Below are 14,764 nucleotides of genomic sequence, written 5' to 3'. Positions count from 1 at the left end.
GGCACATCAAAATATTTTGACTTGTTAAAGGTTAAAGTATATACTGCCAATTTTTATCCCTGGAGCTTCTGCTATATAATACAGAAGCTCTAGCTGTATTAATCTTGTTTGGACCTTTAAAGATCAGTCGTAAAAATTTGCTCACATAAATGATGCACTCTTCATAGGCTTATTAGAAGAGCATGCACATTAAAAGTGAAAAATGTTTCTGGAAAAAAAGTCAACAAGGCATATGTGTAGGAAAGAGTATAATTGAATAAATACATATTTTCCTAACAGAATAATCAAGGAAAAAATTAACAATAAACAAGTTATTTCAAACAAAATATCACATAACCAAACTACCTTCAAATGACACTCACACACAAATTTACATAACCATTCTTACAAAAATTTAGAAAATCCAGCATACATTTTTTTCTTGCAATTACATACATGGTAGTGTTTTTTGTAGTCTACCCTCTTAGACTGCAATTTTGAATTACCAGAGTACATTTCTGCCACCTCATCTGTCAAGCTGTATACCAGTACTAGTGTCTTCACTTTTGCAAGGAACTGATAATTTATGTGCATGCCAGAGCAGAGGTATACAATGTAGTATGATTATAATCGTAGAAATTATTTCATGATCAATCACTGAGAATTGCACTGTCCTAAGTGAATCAAAAATGGGTTGCCCGATTCAAAGTCTAACGCTCAAATAATTGAGCTAAACCAAAGGTGCTTTGCAAATTATTTACGTCAAAGATCTACATTATATTAGCCATGATTTGGTCTTTAGATAATCATAATTGGCAGTGAAAAATCTAACATACAGATTCATTTAACATCCTTCAACTAGTTGTTGTATTTAACTCTATTATCTAGTATTAGTAGCCACTTAAAGTGGAATATATTTATATAAATAAATAAATATCTAAATATAAATGTTCCTGATTATAAAATACAATCGTGAGATACATAAAAATTACCTGATACATCTTGAAATTTTCTATACTGTTATCATTTATTGTAACACAGCTATCTAATAATCACTATTGCCACATCATTCACACAATTACTGGTACAAAAAAAAGAACAGAAACATAAATAGATATGATATGATTGTAAGTCTGTTGTAAAGAACACAAAGGCAGTAAAGGAACACAAAGATAAGATTATTTAACATAGAAATTAAAACAGTGACTAAGTCTTAGGCAAAAGAACACAAAGGTAGTAAAGGAACACAAAGAAAAGATTATCATGAAAAGTATATGGAGTAAAACAGCTTAGTCTTAGGAATACAGAGTACCGGAAACCTTTTCTAGTGCAATACAATGTACTAAAAAAGTTTACAACTTTGTCATGGTTTAAATGTCATTTACATATGGAAATCTAATAAATAAAGACAGATTTGTGGTAATGCATTTAGAACATGTACATTCAAAGGAAGAAAAAACTATTCACTCATACAAATGACTATAAAAATATACAAATGTTATCAATATGGGTCAGGAAACATGTATGTTATCATAAAACTAATTCTGATGTGATGTGCAATTACAGACATAATATAAATTAGAGTTTATCACTAATGACTTACAAAAACCGGTATCAAACCATTTGAGACTTTTTTTTATAAATATAGGTGTTATCATTAAAAATCAGATGCACTTAATTACGGCACCTAAGAGTGATGACTTGACATTTTCCAAACCATACAAAAGTTAAAATAAACCAGATCTAAATTATATGACTGGCCATGAATTGTTTTTGTTTAGTTTGGTTTTAAGGTACACCAACACAATTTAAGTCATATGGCCCTGAAAGAGGAAAGATGATTTTGGCTAACCTCGGGTGTTACAAACTGTACGCAACACCAAGAAATGCACAGACTCCAGTAATTCGAACCCATTCAGTTGCCTCTAACGATCATGCAGCCAGGGATGAATGGTGGCTGCAATTCTGATACCTCAACCCTTAAAAACAATGGAAGAATATTGCCTTAAAACAGAAAGGTGCATGCATGAAATCATAAACTGCTAAACAGTTAATATTCAGTACTTGAAAAAGCAGCACAATATTTTGTTCGGGAACATCATATTCTGTTTATATACAATATTCATGCATGTTAAGTAACAGACACATTCTATGATACAACTTTTTCTAAAATAAATCATAAGATCATGGAAACAATACAATTTTACAGTTGATAGATTTTACAAAATTATTTGATAATACATGTATATGTATATAGCTTTATACCTTTTAAGAGGTGTTTGAAAGTCATATTCCTAGATTACACTGCACATATTTAAATTCATACCAAATAAAAACAGACAAAAAGTTTATTCAAGAACTAGTACAAAAAGTAAGTTTATAAGAAAAGAAGTATACATGCACGTCACAGTCACTAAGAAAAAGAAGTATACATATTACAGTCACAATGACAAAAAAATACATATGAAAATTAAAGTCAATATTTCAATGTAAAAATTTCTAGTCGTTACATTAGCATGATTACATTTAATAGTGAGAAAGAAAAAATCAAGGTAAAAACTAACTAATTGAAAATAGCTTATCTAAACATTAAATTTATCGTACATCTGATACAAAGTGGTTTAAAAGTTTAATACTTATAATAATTGACAGACTAGCAAATCTAAATATGGCATCATAATGTTGCATATATATTTTTATTGGTTGGAATTTATGTCACACTAACACTGATAAGGTCTGTCATATCACAACTTTCCAGCTTTACTGGTACAGGAAGACCTCATGTGCCCATTCATGCATTATTTCTTTATAAAGAAGGCTTCTCAAAATGTGATTAACTAAATATTGATAGCAAAAACTATCTTTACTCCCATTTCGTGTCTATATAGAAGAGTTCTCAAAATGTGATGAACTATACATGTATATTGATAGCATAAACTATCTTTATTCCAACAAGTATTATTCACTTGTGATGTCCAACAAAAATGCCAAAATATTTTCTTATTCAGAAAATCCATTGAGTTGTATTATAAATCACTTATTGACATTTAATGATAAATAATGAGTGTAATGTAACAACTGAGACCTTATTATTTAACATTACTATTCATTCATATCAATATAAAAATATCACAATAAACTTTATGAAACAGATTAATTATGTCATACAGTAAAAAACAAATACATATTTTTAAGTCTCTCACATGATTTAAACAACTTTATATACTACATGTACTTTAAAACAGACTTACACAGCACTAAACATTGACTTATTATTACACATTTAAACTGACTTACACAACATAATACGTTCAAACATATTTAACATTACACATTTAAACTAATCAACATAACATAAAACATTCAAACAAACTAAAAAACTTAAGATAATTCATTCAAACAGACCTTACACAGCACCAAATAACTTAACATTATACATTCAAACAAACTAAAACAACTTAAGATAATTCATTCAAACAGACCTTACACAGCACTAAATAATTTAATATCATATATTTGAACAGACCTTACACAGCACCAAATAACTTAATATTATACATTCAAACAGGCCTTACACAACATTAAACATTGACTAATTATTACACACTCAAATAGACTTACACAGCACTAAACAGCTAACCATCATACATTCAAACAGACCTTACACAGCACTTAACAATTTAACATTTTATATTTGAACAGACCTTACACAGCACTAAACAGCTAACCATCATACATTCAAACAGACTTACACAGCACTAAACAGCTAACCATCATACATTCAAACAGACTTTACACAGCACTAAATAACTGCAAATCATATTTTGAAACAGACTTTACACTGCACTGAACAACTTTACATGGTTTACTCAAACAGACTTACACAGCACTAAACAGCTAACCATCATACATTCAAACAGACTTTACACAGCACTAAATAACTGCAAATCATATTTTGAAACAGACTTTACACTGCACTGAACAACTTTACATCGTTTACTCAAACAGACTTACACAGCACTAAACATCTTAATATAATACATTAAAACTGACATTACACAACATGACAATGAATTGTAGAAATAACAATATAACATACAAAAATACAGACAAATACAGACAAAACAGCTTAATAAATATCTGAAGGTTAAAAATCTACGATCACACTATCTGTCACAGAAATTGCAGACATTCAATTCCTGCAGAAGTAAGTACTTATTTGGTAGCTGCATAAAAATGAATAGTATAATGGTCAGTTAAGAAAGGTGTATGAAGAAAAGCCTCCAAGACAATGACCTAAAATCCTTCAACCTTAAACTTAAGTGCACAACCTAACACCATAATCAACAGTAGCAAAAATAATATAATAAACATAGGATTGCATAAGAGGGAGGGGGAGGGGGGAGGTGTAAAAACAACATGTAATATAGTAACATATGGGAATGTCATATTTGAATGTCATTAGATAATGTCATATACTGGCTGTAATAATTAAGGAGGGAATGCTGGAACATTGAATACTGATAATGTATATGTAAATGGTACATTGTATGGCTTTATACTTTTACTATTTGAGATTCTAAATTGCTAATATTGAAATTCTGTAACAGCATGTAAGCAGTATAATGAAATGGAAAAAGTTTCAAATTTGTAGAATCACAGGGAACTGTGTATTCAGTATTGTCATAATTGTGCAAAATTGGTTAAGAACATCAAAGCTTGCATAAGCATGCAGAAAAACTAGCCCTGTTTTAATCAGTCTAATATTGAGCAAGAAAAAAAAACTATTCCTACTTAGGGAAACCTTATTGAAAGCATCTAAACTAACTTGAATACTTGATAACATAAAGGAAGTCAATGTCATTTTATTAACTTCCAATCTTATTTGGTGATGGACAATTGCTTCAAAGCCAGTCTGGAAAATTCAAAATTTCACATATCTTTATCGAATGGTTGCTCATTTTATCCTACAGTACTGTATGTAAAATTATGTGAAATATGCGTAAATATGTAAGAAACGATATTACACAATAATTATATTTATTACATACTTATAAATGAAATATTGATGAAATAAAATGCGTGTTTTATTTACCGTAAAATCTACTTTTCACTGCAGTGAAACATATTTTCCATATTTTCACTGGTGTTTTGTCGGACTACTTTCTTCTATATTCAGCCAATACACAAAGTTAAAAGAAAATTCTTCCTATTTACAAGGTTAAAAAAGAGAGAAAGTATATATAATAAACAAAAAAATTCAAGTTTTTTCTATGAATACAGGATTTGTTTTCATCTTGTGGTAAATTCATCTTGTGAAAATTATCACATTTCACTCGTGGCTTCTGACACTCATGAAATATTTATTTTCATACCACTCAATGAAAATAAATCCTGTATTTATAGAAGAACTTGAATATCCTCTATGTACTATAGAAGGCATCTTTAAACATATAAATATACCTTTCACCCAAACTTTCACCCAATCATATTTAGAAAATATAAATGATTAAATATATATACAAAATATACATAGATTCTTTATTGAAGCTACAATAAATTTGAGCTTTGCAGAAAGTATGTAAAAATAATATAGAGAAAGAGATTCAGTAAATATATATAGAAATTCAGCAGTAAACCATAAAATAAAAATCTAGCATAAAAATTTAATAAATTATATCTTTATAACACTACTTATAAACTTTAATAAATAGAGCTATGCGTAGTTTTTAACAACACATTTGTACTGAAAATGTAAGTTTTATTACACATTGTAGAAATTTACACTTGATATCACATTTATAATTATAGACTATGTAAGTAAAAACATACAAAAAATTGTTTTTATATTATATAGTAACAAGATTTACATAGAAATCACAACCTGAAATTAACTCTACCAGTGAATACCAGACACAATACAGAACTAGCCTACCTGAATTTGCCATGTCTGTGTTTTGTTATTTTTGAGATTATGTAAGAACATTTTCATCAGATGCATGTGTCAGAAAAAAACAGGCATTTTCCTTCAATCTTCGAGATTATGTACCGTTTCTTACAATATTTTCGTCAAATATACAGGCCTGAGTTACAAAAATAAACATTTTCCTTAAGTTTGAACAAGAACTAATTAAGCTGTTTTCACAAACGCCGTTAGTAGAACATTCCCAAAAGAGACTGTGGTAGGGAACTCATTTATTTTTTAAAATGCCTTCAACTTAGTGTATTATAAAAGTTACACACATTCAACCATCAGACCTTATATATCATTCACACATACCAACTGAGCAAACTATACTGGTTACCTCATGTACATAAAGATAGGCTTGTTTTGTAATTACCTAAACTTATCCATAAAAGAACAGACCTGCTACCAGCAGCATATAGTAAATTATTTCAAAACTACAAATCTGCATTTCTCTTGTTTGAAACTACAAACCTACATTTCAGGTTCGAAACTACAAACATGTAGTACACAGGTTCAAAATTACAAAGCTGCAGTATGCAGGTTTGAAACCACAAGCCTGTATTACACAGGTTTGAAACTACAAACCTAAATTTCACAGGTTCAAAACTACAAACCTACCAAACCATAGTACACAGGTTAGGTTTTAATTTTCAAACCTACATTACATAGGTTGAAACAACAAACCTGCAGTGCACAGGTTCCAATCAACATTACCATAAAACTATTGATAAAATTTTAAATATAACACTACAGTTAACACAATCAACTTTCTTGAGCTAACACATTGTATACAGTCAACACCAAATGTTTTGGGTGTTTTATAAACCAACATCTTTATTGCAATGCCATTGTGTTAACATTTACTTTATATGTATTTCCTATTTTATAATAGCCATTTAAAACAAATATAAAGACATAAAATAAAAGAAATCTGTATTAATATCAATAAAATGTTCTGACCATAAAAAAATCTTTATGTAAGTTTTGTTAAATACTTTTGCACAATAATCTTTGAATATATACAAAATTGTTAAACAAAAAAGTTCAGCAAAATACAAATTAAGATTAAGCTTCTACTTGGTATTTACTTTACCATATATAAATACCCCTTCAAAACATACCCTTAAAACAGTCTTTCGTTGTCATCCAAAAATAAAAAAATGCTATAGCTTTCAATAAATAAAAAGACACTTATATTTAATCCTTATACATGTAACTGATAATATGGCGTAAATGAATAACAAGAGCTGTGTTAATGCTCTTCTAGGGCAACAACTTGATCATAACCAATTTTGACAAAAAAATCTATTTTAACTCTAAATCCAAAAATTTGCCTTCAGAATTGTCTTACAACTGCACATTGGCATGATAAGCAAATATTACATGTTTCACATTGATAACTTATAAAATATTTGAATAATGGGCTATATTAGAGGTTTTACATGATGACAATGTCACAGCAATAATAATAGCTGGACTTTTTATTCGAAAAAGATGAGCTAAACATTACCACTATAGAAAACATTAACAAAAGCTCTTAACTAAAATTTTTAATGTTATACGTTGCTTGATCTATGTGACTACACTTTTATGACATGGAGAAAACTTAAGTATAAATAAAACTGAACACAAAGTCATGTATCAAGAATTATCATATTTTAAAGTTGCTATGCCAACTGTTCAAAGTTATAAAATTGCTTAATCTATGTTAATATCACATTGTTTTTGGTATCGTCATAAAAATACATAAAAACAGAGGTTTCTCTCAATAGTTAGACACACATTCTTTTGGATGTACATAGCCAAATACATTGAGCTCATAGAGTGAAGTTAATATAGTAAATAATACATAGACCAGTAACAGTATGAGACCGAATTTTTTAGTTAATCTCCAGCCATTGATATGTGTAGAGAAGAGAAGAAAAATCACTGTGGCTAGCAGAGTCAAAGTTGCATACAATAAACCTGCAAATAACAAAAATAAAGACAAAATATTAACAAACACACACACAAACAAACAAAAAATAAATATAAATAAAACACAGCTATACATTTCTAGAAAATAACTGGGGTGACTTATATGCATAAATTTTTTGACTTGATAGTTACCATATTATTTTTGTGAAGAACAGCCATGAATGATGGAAACAAGACTAATATCAAGTCAAGTTGAAATGATCAATGAAAGGCGTTAATGATAGTAAAAACAATCACATATTAAAGTATATAATTGTAAATTTTTAAGGCTATACTCCTTTATTTACTTTATATACATGTACTGCTGCTTATTTTCTGTTGTAACATTGTTGGTTGTTCAATGAAACTTTATAATTTTAATAAATTTGCACGTCATAACCCAATGACCTCAAGGGCAATAATTCGTGCTAAGAAAGATAACTGGCAATAACTGATCCAGGCTACTGGAAGTTCATTACACAGCTGATAACTTACCTTGACTGTAGACTTGCACAGATTTTCCTTTGATTAAACATTGTATGAGCCAAGGTAATCCAAGACATATAAGAATATCAAACACATTACTGCCTACAGCGTTACTGACAGCCATGTCCCCGAGTCCCTCACGTACCACTATAACACTTGATATAACATCTGGTAAACTCACTCCAAAAGCAATAAATGTCAACCCCATGATTGTATCAGCTATACCCGCAGTGTAACCTGTAATATACAAATAGTACAAATAATTAATTAAGTATTTTCAGCAGTATATCAATTTTTGGTGTGACAGATCTACATACATGTAAATACTATAATACAATACTAAATATTACAGGTCTTAAAATAGTAGATAAATGTATAAATGTAATACACTTTGTATCTTATGAAGTTCAAAAGTCATTTTATATGTGACAGTTTTTAGCAGTTTTGCGTAATAAGTTTGTCTTATACACAAGAAAGTCATCAAAATTTAGGGCCAGTGTATTTGTTCTTTAACAATATCACTGTGTTTCCCAGCTTTTCTTTTTCAGGCATGTAGTTTTCCAAAGTACTTTTTTAACTTCTTATTATATTGGTGGGTAACCTGACGATATTTTAATCTGAGCCGCAAACCCATGTAAGAAATTTTTTCTTGCTTAATCTACCATATTTTATCATTACCTAAATAAAGTTATTTTTCATGGAAATAAATGACATTTCATCTGAACATATTTCCTGACAAAAGCATAAGAATTTACTTCATTCAAATGGGCGAAATGTTTATTTAAAGAATAATTCATCATTTATGACTGTCCAATGAAAATCCATATTACAAAATGAATCTGCGATGATAAAATGTGATTAACAAAGACTGGTTTACCTATTATAGTTATCATCCACACCATCAGATATGAAAGAAAAGATAACCAGACTAGACTCATGATAAACGTCACAATAAAACAGCTCCGCCATCTTGTATATCTACAATCTGGTATGGTGATGTAGAACAGAAGTTTTAGTGGTAGAGATACACCCCAGATTGCTTTCTTCCACCAAGTTTCTGGTATACTTAAAACATGTTCCGTCTTCTCCTGAGTGGACTCTAAAAATTAACAATAAAATAATAATTGAGCCGCGTCACGACAAAACCATAGTGCATTTGCGACCAGCATGGATCCAGACCAGCCTGCACATCCGCGGAGGCGCAGGCTGGTCTGGATCCATGCTGGTCACAAACCCATTATGTTGGTTTTGTCGTGACACGGCTCAAATTTATTATATCATTTATAATGTTTTATATTATAAAATTCAATGTACAATCATGGCTGTGACACTTAAAGCTGACATTTTACATTATTACATTAATACTTGAGAATATAAAATAAACAGTTACACATTCGGATAGGTATTAAATTTACCAAATGAGCTTTAAGAACGCAGCATGCAACGTATTTATATACGTTCCTATGCATAATGTTTTTATTTGACAGCTGCAGACGTGTCTGTCAGAAACTAAGCTTTTATAAGTTGATGACATCATAGGCACTACTAATCAAACATAAACAGCTCATGAATGGAAGGTTTGAGAATAGGTTGGGTGTGAGATTAGGTACTTATACAATAACTCATGCAATAAGTCAGGTACAATACAGAACAGAACAGGAAAAAAATGTCAAACCTTGTTGTTTATTTGATAAAGAAGAGTTTCTCATTAAAGGCACATTAGTATCATCACCGTCATCTTCAAAATCTGAATCAAAGTCAGAGGTATCTGAAAATATATCATAAAAACATTTGTCCAGCTTTAATCTTTCATTTACATTTGGGTCTTTCAAAATTAGAATGGTCCGATCAGAAATACTGAGGTATTGTGGATAATCACATGACTGTTCTACACAGAAACCGTCATGACACCCTAAGACATGCCTTTTAAATAAAAGACCCTGACTACATGAAATTCAGACAACAAAAATGAATAAAACATACTTATGTTTGAAAAAATTCCTGGGGGCACTGTTAACTAAAATGGGTCCTGGGGGTACTGTTAACTAAAATGGATATCTATTTTTGCAATTAAATTAATCAAAGTAATTTTTTGATATATTTTAATATTATTTCCCGTCCCTAGATTTGCCACTAAAATGCCACCCTTTTCAATGGTGGAGTATTTAGACAATTTTCCACCAATAATGCCACCAAAACGCCACCCAAATCATGAAAATGGTGAAAAATTTGAGCAGGACTGATGTTATATAATTTTCCAGTTAATTCCACCTTTTTTACACTAAATGCCACCAATGAGTGGAAAATTGGTGGAGTATTTAGACAAACTTTCACCATAATGCCACCATTATGCCACCTTAGGGTGGCAAACTCATTTTCCACTAGATGCCACTTGTTTCCACTTATTGCCACCATAATGGTGGAAAATTGGTGGAGTATTTAGACAAATTTCCACCATTATGCCACCATTGAGTGGCAAACTTATTTTCCACCAAATGCCACTTATTTCCACCTTTTGCCACCATAAGGGTGGAAAATTGGTGGAGTATTTAGACACTTTTCCACCATTTTGCCACCAGACTGTGGCAAATTCAGTTTCCACTAAATGCCACCTATTTTCACCCTTTCAGAAATTTTCCACCTTGTGGGTGGCAATAGCTGGAAACTGCTTGAAAGTCACCCTGTACCCTAAATTGGAAACAAACAAATTTTAAAAATAATCCTTTTTAATGTTTCCATATGAAATTATGTATTGTCTCAACAAATAGCAAAACATTAGTCCATTTATTTTCTTCAGTTTATCTTGCTATTCCTGGACGGTTTGAGTTCAGTCCTTTAGGTTGTCGGCAACTTTTCGAGTGCACAATCTAAAACAAAAAAAAATTATGAATGATTAATACAATAATTAAAAACATGAGCTTACATTTTTATATGACTATTGGATATTTCTATATTCAATTTGAGTGCATAGATATGATTAAAACACTTTAAAAAACAGCACTGCAGACGTGGAAGAATCAGACTTTTCTTATTTACTCCAATGCAGAAAATATGCGCAGAATCAAAAATGATATTTTCATTCAATTCATTAGTTACCTTCCAAGAACTTAAGTTTTGCCTTGTCTGCACAAGAAGGTCTGGCGTCAGACTCTCTGTTCCCTTTCCTCATACCAAACAATGAGCGGCCTTTAATCTCTTCTATATTGAATAGCATTCTGAAGAGCTTTGCTGTACCTTTCTCTTTTGAGGCATATGGCTTCAGTTCTGCCATCACTTGGTCCTAAAATATGATTAACAATATCAAATAAGTAAAGACAGAAAATGATTATCAATATCTAATATGTAAAGACAGAAAATGAAACACTTTTATAAGACCTTGGTATATGTCTACAACTCTAAAATTTTAAAATAAGAAAGAAATAAAGAAATACAACACATCATTACCAGTGCAGGTTGAGTAATTAATAATCTTCCAGTTTCAGTTCTTAACGAACCTTCATCAGGATAAATATTTGATAAAATTTTCAAGCTAAAATGTACAAAAACACTAAAAATTTGTAAAACAGAATGTAAATGCAAATTAAAGTGTCATAAAGAGTTTGAATTAAAGTAGGTTTGTTAATAGTGACTAATAGCTATTTTTTATCAAGAACTGAAAAGTGTCTTATTGGGTACTGTGACACTTCTTTCCTATTAATTCTAAAATAACTTTAAATTAACAAGATACCTTTGTAAATCCACTGAAGATCAAATGTGTTGCTCCAGGCTGCTCCTCATTGCTTTGTGTCTGCAAAATAATAATTCTTATTTAATGCTGTTTCTGTTATGAACTGTCATCCTCCTAATAGCATGTTACTCTAGACTGCCTAGTTATGGTTATATAATTATCTACTGCACCATGAAAGCTGAATTACAACAATGAGGGAATGAAACTTACTAATAAATCAGTTACTGTTAATCTGCTCCACATGTGACACACAAGGAAAATTGTTTATAGCATGAAAGTTGTAGTAATAGGTACCTCAGGTTATCTATAGTTTGATTGATGTAATATTGTTCATAATGATAATTGTACTTACTGATTAATTTCTATAATTTTTTTCTCAAACTTAAAATTTCTAACATATTGTATCTAAGAAATGATGAAGATCTTCCTACATTCTTTATATTCCTACATTCTTTATATGTTCATTGTACATGCAGCTTTCTTTTTAGTCAAGTTACAAACAAAACAAATATAAAACACAATTTTATACAATAACACTTCATATTTTTTCTGTCAAAAAACTAAACAGTTTCTGCATAAATAACAATAATTATTGTATGTAAATGTTGTTTACCTGAAACTTTGACTGGGAATGATTCTGCTGTTTATCTTCTTGTCTACACATTCACACTTCAGTTAAAACTTCTCATTTCTCACGCTAATAAGACTTTAAATGTTTTCTTTGAGAAATCAAAAATATGCACCCTTACATTTTAAACAAAATATCTCCAGAATTGCTACAATATCAATAATTTCCTTTGTGTTTGCAAGATTTAACTGACCTCAATTCTTTTGAATTCAAACTTTACACGGTGTAACTGCATGGACAGTCCATTATAACTTTAAATTGTGAGGGATTTTCCAAAAACCATAGCACCCATCATTTTATTTTTTACATTCATTTGAATGTATAACTATATCTAATACCTAAATAGATTGAGTAGAAATAAGCTTTTGAAAGATAATTTAGCATGCTATTTTAAGACAAATTCTACATAAAAACATGTATAATGTTGCCTCTCCCAAAATAATCAAATGGAACATTCTGGTCAGCATGAGTAAACTATTAACCCCCATTCATAGATTACTAGATAAGAGGGCAGTAGTTTTATCAGATCTGAGATGTATGCTGTGTTGTTAAATCTTAGAGGATGCAGTATTTACTTAAGCTAGTAGTTACTTATCCTGATTGTAAGAAATTTATCAGACATTATGACTTATTTACTTTTCACACATTAATTTTTACAATAGATTTAAAGCCTCTGAAAGCATAGCACAAAAGATGTTAGAGACAATAATTTTAAACTCCACATATAACTAAATCATATTTATGAGAAAATACAATGCCAAGGAACCATAACTTTTTATTGCATGATTTGGGGTTTATTGCCATTTTTTACTTCTCTATGCTTAATTTTTGTCTTGATCATTAAGTTTAAAAAGTTCTGGAGATATTAATTAAAAACTTCACAGATATAGATCTTTTTGAGTAATGTGCTGTGTTTAAGAACCATAACTATTTGCATACTTTTGGAGTTATTGCCCTTTGCATTTTTCACTTTAATTATTGTAAGCATTACATGAAAAGTGTTAGTACTCACCAGATATCAGTTTAAAGTAATATTGAAGAGACAATTTATTATGTCAATTAGAAGAAAAGACAAAAGTCAAACTTTATTCAAGATTGACATTAAATATCATAGAAGAAGCAACAAACTTTATGCAGAGATATGCATTTTCTGGGCATAGAAGAACATTTCAACTATTTAATGTACAGATTATAACCAAAGAACAAAGTACACTTTAAAAGCCGTAATTTTATTTTACAAGCATAGAATGGAACATAAACATTTTGACTTGAAAGTCAAATTTCCCGGGTGTAGATTTTCCAAGGTTTTTGGCTCAAAATCCTTGGAAAAAAACCTCGGAGTATTGGAACAAGAAAATGCAAAACTTTGCTATGAAAAAAACCTTGGAAAAATAGGGAGAGGGTGAAAAACCTTGTAAAAAATTTCCGAGTTTTTTTTTTAAAAAAAACCTCGTAAAAAGTATGACCTCGGAGTATTGGAACGATTTCCAAGGATTTCAGAATAAAAACCTCGTTAAATAATTTCCGAGGATTTTGTTTAGAAAACCTTGGAAAATGAGTGACCTCGGAGTATTGGAACGATTTCCAAGGATTTTTAAAGTGTTTCCGTGGTTTGTTTTCCAAGGTTTTTAAATGAAAACCTCGGAAAGTTTCTCACAACTGGGAATACTGTTATATTTTCGAGGATTCTTACTTAAGGGCATCAGAGAAATTTCCAAGGTTTATTTGAGCAAAAACCTCGGAAATTTCTAGAATATCCATGGAAAATCAGAAAATATAACATCCAATGAAATATTCTGAAAAGAGCAATTATATTGTCCTTTTAAGGAATTAAGAAACTTCTTTGTAATAATACAGAGCAAAAAATGATCACATGACTCACTGAAACATTTAATGTCAGTGTGAAGTAAATAGTAATGCACTACAAATGAAAAGTTAAGTTAGAAGTCTTTAATGGTAAATATTACACTCAAATGTTCAGTTATAATATTTTGGTATCCGGTTAAATTTAAATGTATTC

At 30.1% G+C, this 14,764-nt stretch overlaps 2 protein-coding genes across 2 annotated transcripts in view; both read right to left on the bottom strand.

Moving 5' to 3' along the window:
- Positions 1 to 4,942: 4,942 nt before the first annotated feature.
- The window catches only part of LOC132759232 (probable sodium/potassium/calcium exchanger CG1090), a 31,912-nt gene continuing 22,090 nt past the window's right edge, over positions 4,943 to 14,764 (bottom strand). Inside the window, exons 7-10 of the mRNA XM_060750966.1 lie at positions 10,065 to 10,157; positions 9,267 to 9,488; positions 8,399 to 8,626; positions 4,943 to 7,912 (exon numbers count right to left, since the gene is read on the bottom strand). Of these exons, the coding sequence (XP_060606949.1) occupies positions 7,713 to 7,912; positions 8,399 to 8,626; positions 9,267 to 9,488; positions 10,065 to 10,157 (743 nt within the window). The 3' untranslated portion in view covers positions 4,943 to 7,712. The remainder of the gene's footprint in view (positions 7,913 to 8,398; positions 8,627 to 9,266; positions 9,489 to 10,064; positions 10,158 to 14,764) is intronic.
- Positions 10,503 to 12,927, bottom strand: LOC132759233 (uncharacterized). Its single transcript, XM_060750967.1, has 4 exons — positions 12,730 to 12,927; positions 12,117 to 12,176; positions 11,486 to 11,669; positions 10,503 to 11,256 (listed from the first exon to the last, which is right to left on the bottom strand). Exons 1-4 carry the CDS (start codon positions 12,778 to 12,780, stop codon positions 11,225 to 11,227), a joined length of 327 nt encoding a protein of 108 aa, XP_060606950.1. The 5' UTR covers positions 12,781 to 12,927; the 3' UTR covers positions 10,503 to 11,224.

The sequence above is a fragment of the Ruditapes philippinarum genome, unplaced genomic scaffold, assembly GCF_026571515.1.
Source record: "Ruditapes philippinarum isolate M1 unplaced genomic scaffold, ASM2657151v2 ctg503_1_1_1_1, whole genome shotgun sequence".
NCBI classification, from domain to species: Eukaryota; Metazoa; Mollusca; class Bivalvia; order Venerida; family Veneridae; genus Ruditapes; species Ruditapes philippinarum.
The sequence above is the reverse complement of the archived record's forward strand: the minus strand, read 5'-3'. Positions and strand labels throughout refer to the sequence as shown.